Source organism: Heterodontus francisci, chromosome 2 (genome assembly GCF_036365525.1).
Source record: "Heterodontus francisci isolate sHetFra1 chromosome 2, sHetFra1.hap1, whole genome shotgun sequence".
In the NCBI taxonomy this organism is placed as follows: domain Eukaryota; kingdom Metazoa; phylum Chordata; class Chondrichthyes; order Heterodontiformes; family Heterodontidae; genus Heterodontus; species Heterodontus francisci.
The window spans coordinates 24,383,523-24,398,558 of record NC_090372.1 but is presented as its reverse complement, the minus strand read 5'-3'; the positions used below and the strand labels follow the sequence as shown (position 1 = coordinate 24,398,558).

The window sequence follows — 15,036 nt, the reverse complement described above, 5'->3', positions numbered from 1 at the left end:
TCTCTTTTTTCCTAATGCTCCAATAAAATATAATAGGATAAAATATCACAAGTTGATCAGGTTCACTGACAATATGTTAAACACTTTGCTTTTAATTATTTGGTCGGTGTTTGCATTTCTAATTATAGAACCGTTGTTAAGCAATTAATTTTGTTTTTTGCCTTGTGCAACCCCAATGGACCAGTAGGTTTAGAACATCTGAAACCTTTCCATATATATTGAGTTTTCAGTCACTACCTGAAGTTTATATGCAATTGCCATTGGTGTCCATGGTACATGATCAGGTGATGCTTCTACTCCTATCTGAATGTTTTGTTGCTCTCCAGGTAATGGTACCAAGGGATATGGATCAAAGGTGGGCAAATAGTTGAGGTGGAGATCAGCTTTATAACTGCTTCTTGGGATCTACCATCTCCTGCAGTGGGTTGGAAAGGAGTGGCCAGCAGGGTCCCAGTTGGGGGGAGGAGGGAATCCTGTCCAGGATTGTGACGTGCCAGTAGACCTCACTGCCCAAATTCTCCAACATTCTTTGCCATAATTTTGTGTGGGATTGTGAAGAATTTTCTGCGGGTGCCTGATCTCTGCCTGTTTATTAGATCCATGCCTCAAAGGAGATGGCTAGTGAGGAACTTCCTCTTTAAGGTCACCAATTGTTCTGCTGCTACTTTGTCCATAAATATATCCTATGAACGCCTCAGGAATTTACCTTTCCCCCTCCACCTCTTGCATCATTGTGAACCAATGAGGAGCTACAGATTTTACATTGGTTGTTCACATTGGATTGTCTTGTCTTTCTAGGTATATATTTAATAGATTTACTTTTTTTAGTTTTTAGTTTAGTGATACAGCACTGAAACAGGCCCTTCAGCCCACCGAGTCCATGCCGACCATCAACCACCCATTTTTTTATACTAATCCTACATTAATTCCATATTCCTACCACATCCCCACCTGTCTCTATATTTCCCTACCACCTACTTATACTCGGGGCAATTGCTAATGGCCAATTTACCTATCAACCTGCAAGTCTTTGGCTTGTGGGAGGAAACCGGAGCACCCGGAGAAAACCCACGCAGACACAGGGAGAACTTGCAAACTCCACACAGGTAGTACCCAGAATTGAACCTGGGTTGCTGGAGCTGTGAGGCTGCGGTGCTAACCACTTTTGTTTTCTAATTTTTTTTTTTTAGCCTTTTGCTACAACTTGCATTTAAAGGAGTTTAATTCTGTTTTTTCTCTCCCCAGGTTTGGTGAGTCTGTAAACGGCAACCTTGTTATTGGGACTCTTGCCTGGCCATCTCCCTGGGTTATTGTGATTGGCTCTTTCTTTTCAACATGTGGTGCCGGTCTCCAGAGTCTCACTGGGGCCCCTCGGCTAATGCAGGCCATTGCAAGGGACGGGATAGTTCCTTTTCTACGGGTATGTGCAAATGAACGCAGGAAAGTTCTGTTAAATATAATACACAAAACTGCTGGGGCCATAGCTGTTCACAATCTATATAAATGATTTAGATGTGGGGAAATGTAACATTTCAAAATTTGCTGATGGCACGAAACTAGGTGGGAATGTAAGTTGCAAGGAGGCTTCAAGGTGATTTGGACAGGCTAAGTGAATGGGCAAGAACATGGCAGATGGAACATAGTGTGAATAAGTGTGAAGTTATTCACTTTGGTAGAAAAGACAGAGTATTTCTTAAATAGTGAGAGGTTGGGAAGTGTTGGTGTCCAAAGGGACCTGGGTGTCCTTGTTCATGAATCACTAAAAGCTAGCATGCAGGTGCAGCAAGCAATTAGGAAGGCAAATGGCCGCCTTCACAACGGTTTTGAGTATTGGAGTAAAGTCTTGCTGCAATTGTATAGAACCTTGGTGAGACAGCACCTGGAGTATTATGTACAGTTTTGGTCTCTTCATCTAAGGATATACTTGCCATAAAGAGAATGCAACTAATCCCTGGAATGGCAGGATTGTCATATGAGGAGAGATTGCAGAAACTGGGCCTGTAGTCTGCAGAGTTTCGAAGAATGAGCAGAGATCTCATTTAATCTTACAAAATTCTCACAGGGTGTGACAGGGTGGATGTAAATAGGATGTCGCCTCTGGCTGGTGAGTATAGAATCAGGAGACATAGTTTCAGAATAAGGGGCAGGCCATTTAAGACTGAGATGAGTAAGAATTACTTCAATCAGAGAGTGGTGAATCTTTGGAATTCTGTACCCCCCCAGAGTGCCGTGGAGGCTCAATCATTGAGCATGTTCAAGACAGAAATCGATAGATATCTGGATACTAATGAGATCAAGGGATATGGGGATAGCGTGGGGAAAGTGGCGTTAGAGGTAGATGATCAGCCATGATCTAATTGAATGGTAGAATAGGCTTGATGGGCTGAATGGCCTACTCCTGTTCCTATGTTCCTATTAATAAACTTGCAGAATGAGTATGCAAATGGCAAATTAATTTCAATATAGATAAGGAAGAGGTAGTGCATTTTGGTAAAGGCATAAGAAGGCCATATACTCCTTGGAAAACATTAGTCTAGATGGGTTCCTCCCTGGTCTACAGCTATCACAGGTGGTGTGTTAACTGTATATATCTATGCTTCCCACTGTGTGCAGTATATACTTCATCTTGACTGTATTGCTAGATATTCCCAATGGCCCAACTATGGCAGGTATAGTTGTGACCTGATGTGCCCATGCTGCATGCAAGATTTGTAATTATGCAGATAAATATATTTTTTACATATAAATTTTCTACTTTTAAAAACAGGTCTTTGGCCATGGAAAGGCTAATGGCGAACCAACATGGGCCCTCCTACTCACAGCTGGTATTTGTGAAATTGGCATTTTGATTGCTTCTCTTGACAGCGTAGCTCCCATTCTTTCCATGTAAGTATAGATTATGGTACACTATTTACTGGAGACACTAGGAACTGATTAGGGACGAAATAAAGGACTGCAAGCCATAGACCAGGGAATAATCGATCAGACTGGTAAAGCATGGTAATTGGATGCTTTTTAAAAATTTCCTCATTGCACAGTAAGGACATCGTGGCCAACTATCAACAACAAAAGCACAGAAAAAAGTATGAATCCAAAACCCGCGGACAAAATAAACTTCATAGGAGTGAGCTCAATAATATGATCCAAAGTCAAGGTTCAGATGATTAATGCAAGTTACTCGGGCTTCATTTTTCCAGTATATAGCATCATTTAAAATTCTTGTTCGGACTGAAACATTGTAAAACTGAGAGGCATTCATTGTTCACGATCCAGCTCATGTGGTTGCATGGAAATGCACTGTAGGAGCCAACTACAGCTTGGAAGAATAATTGATCTAATGGCTGAAGGGCCGATTTGGGAACCCAGATGTGATGAGAGGGGGACGTGGAACAAGAAAGGGGTGATAGTGTCGGAGTGGAGTATTTAAAATGAGGCTAAGCTGACTTGAGCCAACAATGTAAAAGATTGGAAGATCTAGCACATGGCAAAATGTAAAGACAGTAGCAATGCACTAAGTTTAATGGTACAAAACATTTTAATTTATATTTGTTTTTTCTCCTCTCCCTCAGGTTCTTCTTGATGTGTTATATGTTTGTGAACCTGGCATGTGCATTGCAAACACTCTTGAAAACACCTAATTGGAGGCCACGATTTAAGTACTATCACTGGTATGGCAGAAGCACCACAAACAATAAAAAAAAAATCACTAAGAGATCCCTTTAGTTTGTTGAATGTAACAGACTTCAGTTGCTGTTCACTTCACTGTGCTATCTCGCTGGAAAGTAATTTGAAATAATTTGATCTGGTGTGGAACTTCTTCAACAAGCTCCTTTACATAAGACGACCTGTACATTAGTTGTAGAAAGCTGACTGAGTTGCTTCTAGTATAATCATTGTGTAGTCAAATATCTTTTAGAACCAGGTATGTTATGTAAATGCCAGTGATGACACAACTCGCCTGCTCTGTATAATTGTCTACTTGTGCCGGCTGTTGATCTCCAATTACAACATGTTTATACGATATGCAGAGATTTATTTTTATATATTTGCTTAACTTTTTTGAGCTACTTTTTGGTGGGATCGACTAGCTCAGATCTAGTTTGTAGCTGTGGCATGTACATTTAGTGACATCACGTGGTGCCGTTCAGTAAGCTTTTGGACGTCTTTGGTTGTTACTCTGAAGCTGGAAGTCAAAAGGCCTCTTTTGATAGGTACAACAGGTTCCAAACATGTTCCTTAGCCATAAAATGTAATGCATACGATTTCCTTACCCATAAATGGTAAAGGGAGTCGCTATGACCAAATTTACCTGATCTTGCCTCCAGGCTTCGTGCACAGGACTCTGATGTATTTGAAAATTTTCTGATTTTAGTGCCTTACTAGAACTATTCTGCTTCTAGGACCTTATCTTTCCTGGGAATGAGTTTATGTCTTGCCTTGATGTTCATCTGTTCCTGGTATTATGCACTGATCGCCATGGTAATAGCAGGATGTATCTACAAGTACATCGAATATCGAGGGTAAGGTGGCTGCTATCCTCCATAGTTGAATACATTTTTATATTAATGTTTTATCTAGTCTAGTCAGTATTATATCATTTGCGTCCTTTTTTGTTGAGAAATCATTTTACTAATGTTTCTTTTCAGAGCTGAAAAAGAATGGGGTGATGGGATTAGGGGCCTGTCCCTAAATGCGGCTCGATATGCTCTGCTTCGATTGGAGGATGGTCCAACTCACACGAAGAATTGGAGGTAGAATCAGAACTGAAATTTGCAAATGCTAATTCAGATCTATAAAGTTGTTCAAAATTGTCTTTACAGAAAGGGGCTTCCAACCATAAGCACAAAGCCTGCTGTTCTGCTTATTAACGACATTTAATTTTGGATGTGCTGGTTTACTTTAATTTTCTTGGCAACTTGTTCCTTGTATTCATCAAAATGAGGTGCGTTACTGCTGAGAGTCAAACTGTAGTCCACTCAAGATCAGCTCAAGGACATTATATCCTGGGTTTCATTGCGAAATAACATTCCCAGAGCTCTGCTGCCAGGGTGCATTTTCCCACCAAACTCAACCAGAATGATCGAATGACTTCCTTATCATTGCAAGGCATTCAGCATGGGAGCCTATCTACGGCCCTATTTATAGTGAACACCAAAGATTTTGGAATCAGTCAACTGGAATAATGTTACAAACTCGCACTTTCAACAAATGGTTGTATACTAGAAATCTAGGTTCCTTTTTTAAATTACCCTATTAGAAACTGAGCACTGAACTAATCAATGGGACTAGTCGCCATAAAAAGGGACAGACTAATGTAACTGGGTGTGATTGATAGAAATGTGACAGACAGCAGTGTGTTTGACTCTGGAGAGATGAATTTCCTTTTTGTTTCACTTTGCATCTCAATCCAAACAATCAGCGCAATAAGTATATGAGTATCAAGAGTTGGAACTCTTGGAGTGGTATTTGTATATATCATGAAGAGAAAGCCTTGGGGAAATGTCTTTTTGTCTCTTATTTGTGCATTTAGAATTGGCCGTGAGGCCGCTGGCGGCGGTGCTGGCCTCAGTGATGCAGAATATTGTCACAGGGAGTGGTGTGTCCACTTGCCACGCGAGATACAACACTGAAGGTAAAACCCAAACAGTGTCATTGAGCGTGCTGGAGACCAGGTGCTGCCATTTTGTTCTAGCTAGCCGCAGGTGGCTTAAGGGGCAAGAAGGAAAAAAAACGAACAGCAGTCTTTGGTCTTTTGTGCACCCGGAGAAGGGTTACTTTTTTTAAAAAGGGAAAAGAAAAATATTTCATGGATCACAAAATGACTAGGCTTAACTTTTGCTTTTACTTCCCTCCCCCCCCCACCCCCCCACACCCCCAACTTCCCTCTTTCTCTGCCTCCCAATTCAGGCCTCAACTGTTGATATTGCTGAATCTGGATTTGGAACAGAATGTGAAGCATCCTCGACTCCTGTCACTCACCACACAGCTCAAGGCTGGCAAGGGATTGACCATTGTTGGCTCAGTGTTGGAAGGGACGTACCTAGATAGGCACTCTGAGGTTCATAATGCTGAGCAGGTACCCCTCCAACCACAGACATCCAGCATGCATAATACTTAAGTGGACCTGACCAGTTTGGCTTCATTTACAGGGCATTTTATTCCCCAAGAGAAACATTCAGCAATTTGCCTGATGCAGTACCTGAAGGGGTGCTGGAAGTAGATTCAGTAGTAACTTTCAAAAGGAAGTTGGATAGTTATGTTTAAAGGAAAAATTTGCAGAACAATACAGAAAGAGGAAGGGAGTGGGACTATTTGGATAGTTCTTTTAGAGAACTGGCACGATGGGCCAAATGGTCATCTGCCGTGCTGTATTATTCTATGATTTGTTTGGGGAGGGAGGTTCAACATTTATGTGGCACTGAAGTTTCTTCGCCGGGGTGGGCTGATATGTTTTGAGGCAGCTCACAATGCTGTTTTGTGTAATTCTAAATTGAGACTTTCCACAACAATGGTGCCTCTTTTAACTAGAATGGAAGTTTGACTGAGTTGTCCAAAACTGAACCAAAAAGACTGGAACCATTTTCCACTGGACTGTTGGCCTTTCCATCACCTTCAGTGGACCTCGGTTGACATCTGCTGCAAAGTGAACCTGGATAGGCTATCAAAATTGGGATGCCCTGCAATTGAAGTTATAGGGCCAGCTCTCACTAGTTGCAAGTGCCTCCTAGGTTTGCAAAACTGTTCCATTATATTTGACAAACCAAGTTGGTGCAACAACAAAATATAACATGGAAAATGCGTTATATGGAACTGATTTTGAGCAGTCATGAGGATTGATCTATTTGAGTTCAATTGTTGGTTATGGCCTAAAATATCTAAACCCACAACTTAATTCCACTTCCCCCAACTATTTGTGATAATATATATATGTTGGAGTTGAAGTAAGCCTTTTCAAGGTCTTCTCAAAGCTGCAGTGTATTGCTGACCACCAAAGTGACCCATTTGACTGAAATTAGACTAAGAATTATGCTCTGGATATCCCAGTGTAGATCCTAAACCACAGCTAATTAATTTCAAAGTTTTATAACAGGACAGAATTACTGTTGCAATTTAGCATTAGATTTTAAGGGATGTTCACTGTGCAAAAGAATGAGTTAGAGGAATCTGTAGAGTAAGTCTTGAGAAATTTGGGGTTGGTGTTTTCTGCATGCATTGTCAACAGTGCTCGGTGATTATCTAGCATGAGAGGCAGGTGACGAATTGTGCTGAGCAGGGAGTGTCCGTTGTAGTGGGAGGAGCGTCGATTGTGCTGAGGGGGTGGGTCACAACGTTTTATGTCATACATGAAGTCAAATGGTGGGACCCTGAACATTTTGGAAAACCACTGATGCTTCAGTTTTATTAAGAGGAGGTGTAAAACTCTCTTGGTTTTTTTGCCTCTTTCTTCCTAGTCAGGTGTTGTTGGATCTTAAAGGTTTAAGAGAGCAGGCAAAGTACCTGCTTTCAGCCTTCCATCCATGCAGCTCCATAACTCGCTGCCAGGTGGCCCATGACACTGGTCTGGTGATTGTCACCTACCTTACTCCTCCTCCTGGAAGGACAACATTTGCCCTTGACATGCTTGAGATTCTGAACTCGGCTGATGGGACAAACTGAACAAGCGTGCTTTCATTTTGCTGTTGTCTGGGTTGGAACTGCAATACTTTTCCCTGCCGTGTCCCTATTAATAGCTTCTGTGCATTTGACTGCATTAAATGTGCCAGCACTCTGAACCAGCATGACTGATAGATGCTCAAGTGGAGATTGTGCCTTTGCCACTCCTAATGTATTCCGTTTTGTCTGCTTTTTCAGAACATCAAGTCATTGATGGGACTGGAGAAGACCAAAGGTTTCTGTCACGTGGTGGTGTCGTCCAACTTGCGAGATGGGGTCTCCCACCTGATCCAGTCATCCGGCCTGGGCGGAATGAAGCACAACACTGTGTTGGTGGCGTGGCCAGAGTTATGGAGGCAAACGGATGGTCCAACGGGCTGGAAGAGCTTTGTCGGTCAGTATTACATTGTTCAATTATTCACCGAATTTTTACGTGATTGTTCGCAGAGGTGCCAAGACCAATTTAACCATTGAGTTGATGTGCATTTTCAGAATCCACCAGGGCTCCACTTGGTTCCTTAGGTTTAGGGATGACCTGATCAAGCTGGTTAAAATGATCAAGGGTATCAATAGGATGGCTGCAGTGGAACTATTTTCTTTGGTGGGGAATCCAGAACAAAAGGGCACATTTGTAAAATTAGACCCAAAGTATTTAGGAGGGAAATCAGGAAGCACTTCTTCAACCAAAGGGTCATGGAAATCTGAATCAAAAAGGTTGTAGGTGCTGGGGGTCAACTAAAGCTTTCAAGACTAACAATGGATTTTTGTTGGGTAAGGGTATCGAGGAATATGTTAGAAAGTTGAGAAAGTGGAGCTGAGGTACAGATCAGCCATGATCTGTTTGAATAAATGGTGGATCAGACTTGAGTAGCTTAATGGCCTACTCCTGTTCCTATGTAACAAGCTTGAGGGACTGAATGGCTTTCTACTGTTCCTATGTTCCTCTTGCAAAATTATAAAATCGCATTTCGAGTACAAATGAAGTTGTGTGACGTGTGCACACCATGGATTTGTTTCCTCCATCCTCCATTGTGCTTGCAAAGAATCACTGAGGCAAGTGTGCTAAACAAATGACTGTCACCTTAATTTGATCAAAATCCAGGAGCTGAACTCAGCTGTGTCTTGGATTGCATCATTGTAAAGACACCACCTCAGACCAAAGTCCAGCAAGCAAGTTATTTCCTCCCTGGTAACAGATATAACTTTCAGGAATGCACATAATCCACATCAGTCACTTTGAGTGTGCTCGATGTGCTTCTGACCTCATGTCAAACTGTGGATATTCATTCACAATTCGGAATTTTGTAGCCAGATGCTATTTTTAAAAAAAATCATTCATGGGATGTTGCAAATCCGGCATTCATGGCCCATCCAAGACTCATCCCTGGTTGCCCTTCAGAAGATGCTAGTGAACCTTCTTGAACCCTGTCATCTGTCTGGCAAAGGTGCTCCTACGGTGCTGTTAAATAGGGAGTTCTAGCATTTTGACTCCGCAATGGTGAAGGAATGATAATATATGTCCAAATCAGAATGGTTTGACTTGGAGGTGATGGTATTCCCATGCACATGCTGCCTTATCCTTCAATGTGCTGGGGTTCAAGAGTTTGGGGGTGTTGTTGAAGAAGCCTTGAGAAGTTTTCTGCGGTGCATCTTGTAGATGGTACACACTGCAGCCACGGTGCAGCAATGATGGGGAGAGAGTGGATGTTTAAACCAGTGGATGGGCTGTTGAAGCAGACTGCTTTGTTGTGAGAAACTACATAATAATTCTGAAAATATTTTACTGCAGGTACACATCCAGCTAATTTAGGGCATTATTTAAGTACTCATTTAGGATACCTCGGGTAATGACATGCCTTAATGTAAACATTTGACTGTCTACATGTTGGCAGGTTTGCTTGTTGCTAATCCCCACCAACCTTTGAAAGGTAAAAATAATTATCTTACAAACATGTCAGGCATGTAATTTTTTTATGGAGTTAACAATTTGGAACCTCGTCTTTTCAATGAGATAAAATGCACTATTCTACAACATAAGTTGTCAGTATTTGCAAGCAGGTTGTTCGTGTGGTCCCTTATGCAACAGGCACTTTTTCTGGATCCCTCCACACCTATCAGCAAACAGCAGGTGGCGCTCACAACTCACTTTTAAATGCTGGAAGGATTAGAACCTGCAGTTATGAACATAACACATAAGGAGCCTGAGTAGGCTATTTGGCCCTTCGAGCCTGCTCCACTATTCAACAAGATTATGGCTGATCTCCTGCACTATCTCTATATCCCTTAGTACCCAAAAATCTTATCGACCTCTGTCTATGGGTTGGAGAATTCCAAAGATTCACAGGCCGTCAGTGAAGAAATTTCTCCTCATCTCAGTCCTAAATGTTTCTGCCGGGTGCTCTGGTTTCCTCCCACAGCCAAAGACTTGCAGGTTGATGGGTAAGTTGGCCATTGTAAATTACTCCTAGTGTAGGTTGGTGTTAGGTGAATGGTGGGGATGTGGTAGGGAATATGGGATTAATGTAGGATTAGTATAAATGGGTGGTTGTTGGCACAGACACAGTGGGCCTGTTTCTGTGCTGTATCTCTCTATGACCCCAGCTATGGGAAATATTTTCTCACATCTACCCTGTCAAGCTCCTTAGGAATTATATATGTTTCAATTAGATCACTTCTCATTCTTCTAAACTCGAGGGAATATCGACCTAGTCTATTTAATCTCTCCTCAATAGGACAATTCCCTCATTCCAGGAACCAGTTTAGAGAACCTTCGTTGCACTCCCTCTATGATTTTCGAAGTGCCCTGTTAGCATGTCCTTAATAATAGATTCTAGCATTTTGCCTATTACTGATGTTAGGCTAACTGGCCTACAGTTCCCCTTTTTCTCTCTCCCTCTTAGGGATATGTTTGCTATTTTCCAATCCTTGGGAACTGTTTTAGGATCTAAGGAATTCTGAAAGATCAAAACCAATGTATCAACTATCTCTGCAGCTACCTCTCTTAAAACACTAGGATGCAGGTCATCCAGTCCAGGGGATTTGTCACCACTTAGTCCCATTAATTTCTCCAGCACTATTTCTTTAGTTTTGCTTTAAATTCCTCATTCTAGCTAAACCCTTGGTTCCCCATTGTTTCTGGGTTTTTTTGTGTCTTCTACTGTGACAACAGATACAAAATATTTGTTTAATGTCTCTGCCATTTCCTTATTCCCCCATTATAAATTCACCCATTTATTTACACTAATCTCTTCCTGTTTACATACTTATAGCAATGTTTATAATCTGTTTTTGTGTCTCTGGCTAGTCTACTTTCATATTCTTTTCTCTTTCCTTATCAATTTCTTGGTCCTCCTTTGTTGAACTCTAAAATCCCCCAAACCTCAGGCTTACTATTTTGACAACATTATAAGCCTCTTCCTTCGATCTAGTACTATCTTTAACTTCTCTTATGAGCTGCGGTTGGACTGCTTTTTTGCGCCTGAAAGGAATGTATATTTGTTGCAAATTATGTATTATATCTTTAAATATGATCTGCTATTGTCTACTGTCATTTCTTTCAATGTAGCTTGTACCTTGGCCAACTCATCCCTCATGCCTATGTAGTTTGCTTTGTTTGTATTTAAGACTCTAGTTTTGGATTTAACTAAATCGCTTTCAAACTCAATATAAAATTCTATCGTATTATGGTCACTCTTTCCTAGAAGCCCCTTGACTACAACATTGCACAAGATTAGATCCAAAATAATTTATTCCCTAAAATAAAAGCAAAATACTGCGGATGCTGGAAATCTGAAATAACAAAGTGCTGGAAATACTCAGCAGGTCAAGCAGTATCTGTGGAGCGAGAAGCAGAGTTAATGTTTCAGTTGGTGACCTTTCATCAGAACTGGCAAAGATTAGAAATGTAATAGGTTTTAAGCAAGTAAAGCGGGGGTGATGGGGTGGAGTGGAAAGAGAAGCGAACAAAAGAGAAGGTGTGTGGTTGGAGAGAGGGCCAGAGAGATTAACTGACAAGGAGGTCATGGGGCAAACGCAAAGAGTGTGCTAATGGTGTGGTGAAAGACAAAGCATTAGTGCAGAGAGTGTTAATGACAGAATAATAAACAGCCGTAGCCAAAAGAACAAACCTGAAAAAACCAGTAGGCAGGCACATGGTAACAAAGTGATGAAACAAAATAAAATTAAAATAAAAAACGGCCAGTCATGCTGTGAAATTATTGAACTCAGTGTTCAGTCTGGTAGGTTGTAGCGAGCCTAATCGGAAAATGAGGTGCTGCTCCTCGAACTTGTTCCCTAATTGGTTCCTCAACATTCTGATCTAGAAAGCTATCATATACATTCCATGAACTCGTCCTCCACACTATCACTGTAAATTTGGTTTGACAAGTCTATAAGAGGATTAAAGTTCCCCATGATACTGTATTACCCTTGTTATGTATGCCTCTAATTTTCTGATTTATTCTCAACAACTATGTTAGGGGGCCAATAAACACCCACCAGTGTTTTCTGCCCCTTGCTGTTTCGTAGCCCCACCCAAACTGATTCTACTTCTTGATTTTCTGAACTAAGACCCATTCTCTCTATTGTCTTTCTTCCATCCTTTATTATCAAGGCTATCCCTCCTCCTTTTCCATTTTGCCTGTCTCTTCTAAGAGTTAAATATCCTGGAATATTTACTTCCCAACCTTGGGTACTTTGAAACCACATCTCCATAATAGCCTTTTTAGATCAAATTTTATCTGCTATTAATTCAGCTAATTTGTTGCAAATTCTTTGTGCAGTTAAATATAGTGCTTTCAGCTTTGACTATTTTCTAATTTTCCCTGACGCCACCTCATTCACGAATTGCTCTAGTACCTTTGTTACTCTCACTGTCCCTTCGGATCCACTCTACTTATTTTTACCCAAAATGCTGCTCTGCTCTCGATCCTTGACATTTCCCTTACTGCTTTTGAATTTACCCTTTCCTGAATTCTCCCACCCCTCCTTTCTTAGTTTAAAGTTCTGTCTGCTGCCCTGGTCATTCAATTCACCAGGACTCTGGTCCCAGTCCAGTTTAGGTGCAGCCCATCCCAACAGAATAGCTCCCTCTTTCCCCAGCACTGATGCCAGTGGCCCATGAAGTGAAACCCCCGCCTCCCACACTATTCCTTCAGATATGCATTTAATCTTCTAATTTGTTTATTACTATACCAGTTGGTGCGTGGCTCAGGTAAAAATCCAGAGATTATTTCCTTTTTGAGGTTCTGCTTTTCAATTGGGATCCTACTTCGTCAAACACTCTGTGCAACATCATTCCTAGTTCTACCTATGTCGGTGGTTGCTACATGGAGCATGATGACTGGATCCTCCTCCTCCCACTCAAGTTCTTCTCCAGTTGCGAGGAGATGCCTTGAACCCTGGCAAGGGCAGGTGACACAACCTTTAGATTTCCTGGTCACGGCTGTAAAGAACAATACCACTGTCCCCTATCACATTCCTTTCATTCCCCTCACTTGAATGGTTTCCTGCACCATGGTGCTATGGTCAGTTTGCCCAACCACTCTGCAATCCTTGCTCTCAATCACACAAGTAGGAAGTACTTCATATCTGTTGGCCAAAGTCGAGGGCAAAGGCTCCTCCTGGATCCCTGTAACTGTCTCACTCGGCCACACCCTCCTGTCCCTGACCATTGACCAACTCTAAAGTTCTACTTAACCTAAGGAGTGTGACTGCCCCCCAGAACAGTGTCCAGGTGACTCTTTCTTCCCCCACTTCCCCACCCCTCCCTGATGCCCTGCAATGTCTGCAGCTGGGATTCTAACCCAACAACTCTGAGCTAAAGTTCCTCATGCTGATAGTTGCCTCATATGATTGTCTGGGATCACAATGTTCTCCACAAATGTCCACATGCTGCAGTTATGGCACATCACTTGCTCTGCCATGTCTATCTAACCTCCTTCATTTATTTATTTGGTTAATTAGTTTACAAATATTTTTTAATTGGATTATTTTAATTTAATGAATTAATTGTTTTTCTAGTTCAAGTTATTAATTTAATAAATTCAAGTAACAGCAAGTTATAGTTTCCTCGATAAAAGAAAAATTCTCACCAAGGTACGGAGGTTTTAAAAAAAAATAAATAAAAATAAAAAGCAGCACCCCCTCCCCAACCCCCCATTCCCAACTTTAGCACTCTGTTAGCGAAGCACTCAATTCTGCAATCACTGCAGCCCACTCTGTAGCATATACTGTTTAATTTTGTAGAGCTTATGACTCACCCCGAGGTTACAACTGTTATTTCAGCTTCCAGCTTTAACACCTATTCAGGCAATCACTTTCAGCTGATTGAAAGTCAACTGTCTATCATTTTCTGTTAACTAGGTATCTTAATTAGCTTGCTGTTTCTTTTATAGCTTTTAAAATTGTAAGACAAATTCTAAATGTTAAGTTATTTAATGACTTCCCAGGAGTAAGAGATAATATGATAGCTTTTTGAGAAACTGGATAAATAAGGTGGTGTGACAGTGGATAATCATGATAGAAAACACCTGTATGGAAGTTGGCCACCTGAGACTCCCTGGTGCTTACTGTTCATCTATGAGGGTGTGGCCGCTGATCATGGATAAAGGAATGGCTGTCATGTATGAGGGATTGCACTTCATCCATTTTAATCCCCCTTTGCTTTGGCCCAACTGCTTTAGCTTCTTCACCTTTTTCTCCTTGCCACCCAATCCACCACCTTTCCCACCACTACCCATGGATGTGGAAGTTAATCTCTGCCATTCTTTCTACCCCTGTCTCCTGTTCCCAGCAGGGACTGGGGATTTAACTTGGCCACATTCAGCTGGTCAGTTGGTGGGGGAGAAGCTTGTTTCAATGGATCTTGTCTTTGCCGGAAAGAAACTAGTTCTTCCTTTTAGAAGAAAGCTGAGTTGTGAGCTATGGTAGTTAATGTATGGATTCTGTCTCATTGCAGATATGGTGCGTGAAACGACAGCTGCTCACCAAGCTCTGCTGGTGACCAAGAATATAGATTCCTTCCCGACAAACCAGGAGCGTTTCGCTGGAGGAACCATCGACATCTGGTGGATTGTCCACGACGGGGGATTACTGATGTTACTGCCATTCCTCCTCAGCCAACACAAGGTAAACTTACTACACATTCAGAGGTTCAGTCATGTGACTGGAAGTTTAACCCTTGCTTTTTGTACTACGAATACAGCCTTAGTCATCCTTGTTTTTGATACCTCCAGACTTTAAAATTCCAGTGCTCTCCTTGCCAGCTTCCCATCCTGCACTTCCATAAACTTCAGCTCATCCATAAACTTCAGCTCATCCAAAACTCCATCCTACCTCACACCAAGTCCGATTCACCCATTAGCACTGTGCTCACTGATTATG

At 41.6% G+C, this 15,036-nt stretch overlaps 1 protein-coding gene across 9 annotated transcripts in view; it reads left to right on the top strand.

Annotated features, from left to right (window-relative positions):
- The window catches only part of LOC137383106 (solute carrier family 12 member 7-like), a 238,156-nt gene that overhangs the window by 199,616 nt on the left and 23,504 nt on the right, over positions 1-15,036 (top strand). For all 9 annotated transcript variants that reach the window (XM_068055652.1, XM_068055650.1, XM_068055653.1 and 6 more), the window contains 8 exons: positions 1,246-1,420; positions 2,768-2,886; positions 3,570-3,668; positions 4,401-4,520; positions 4,647-4,751; positions 5,908-6,076; positions 7,852-8,047; positions 14,612-14,781. In XM_068055652.1, the coding sequence (XP_067911753.1) occupies positions 1,246-1,420; positions 2,768-2,886; positions 3,570-3,668; positions 4,401-4,520; positions 4,647-4,751; positions 5,908-6,076; positions 7,852-8,047; positions 14,612-14,781 (1,153 nt within the window). The remainder of the gene's footprint in view (positions 1-1,245; positions 1,421-2,767; positions 2,887-3,569; positions 3,669-4,400; positions 4,521-4,646; positions 4,752-5,907; positions 6,077-7,851; positions 8,048-14,611; positions 14,782-15,036) is intronic.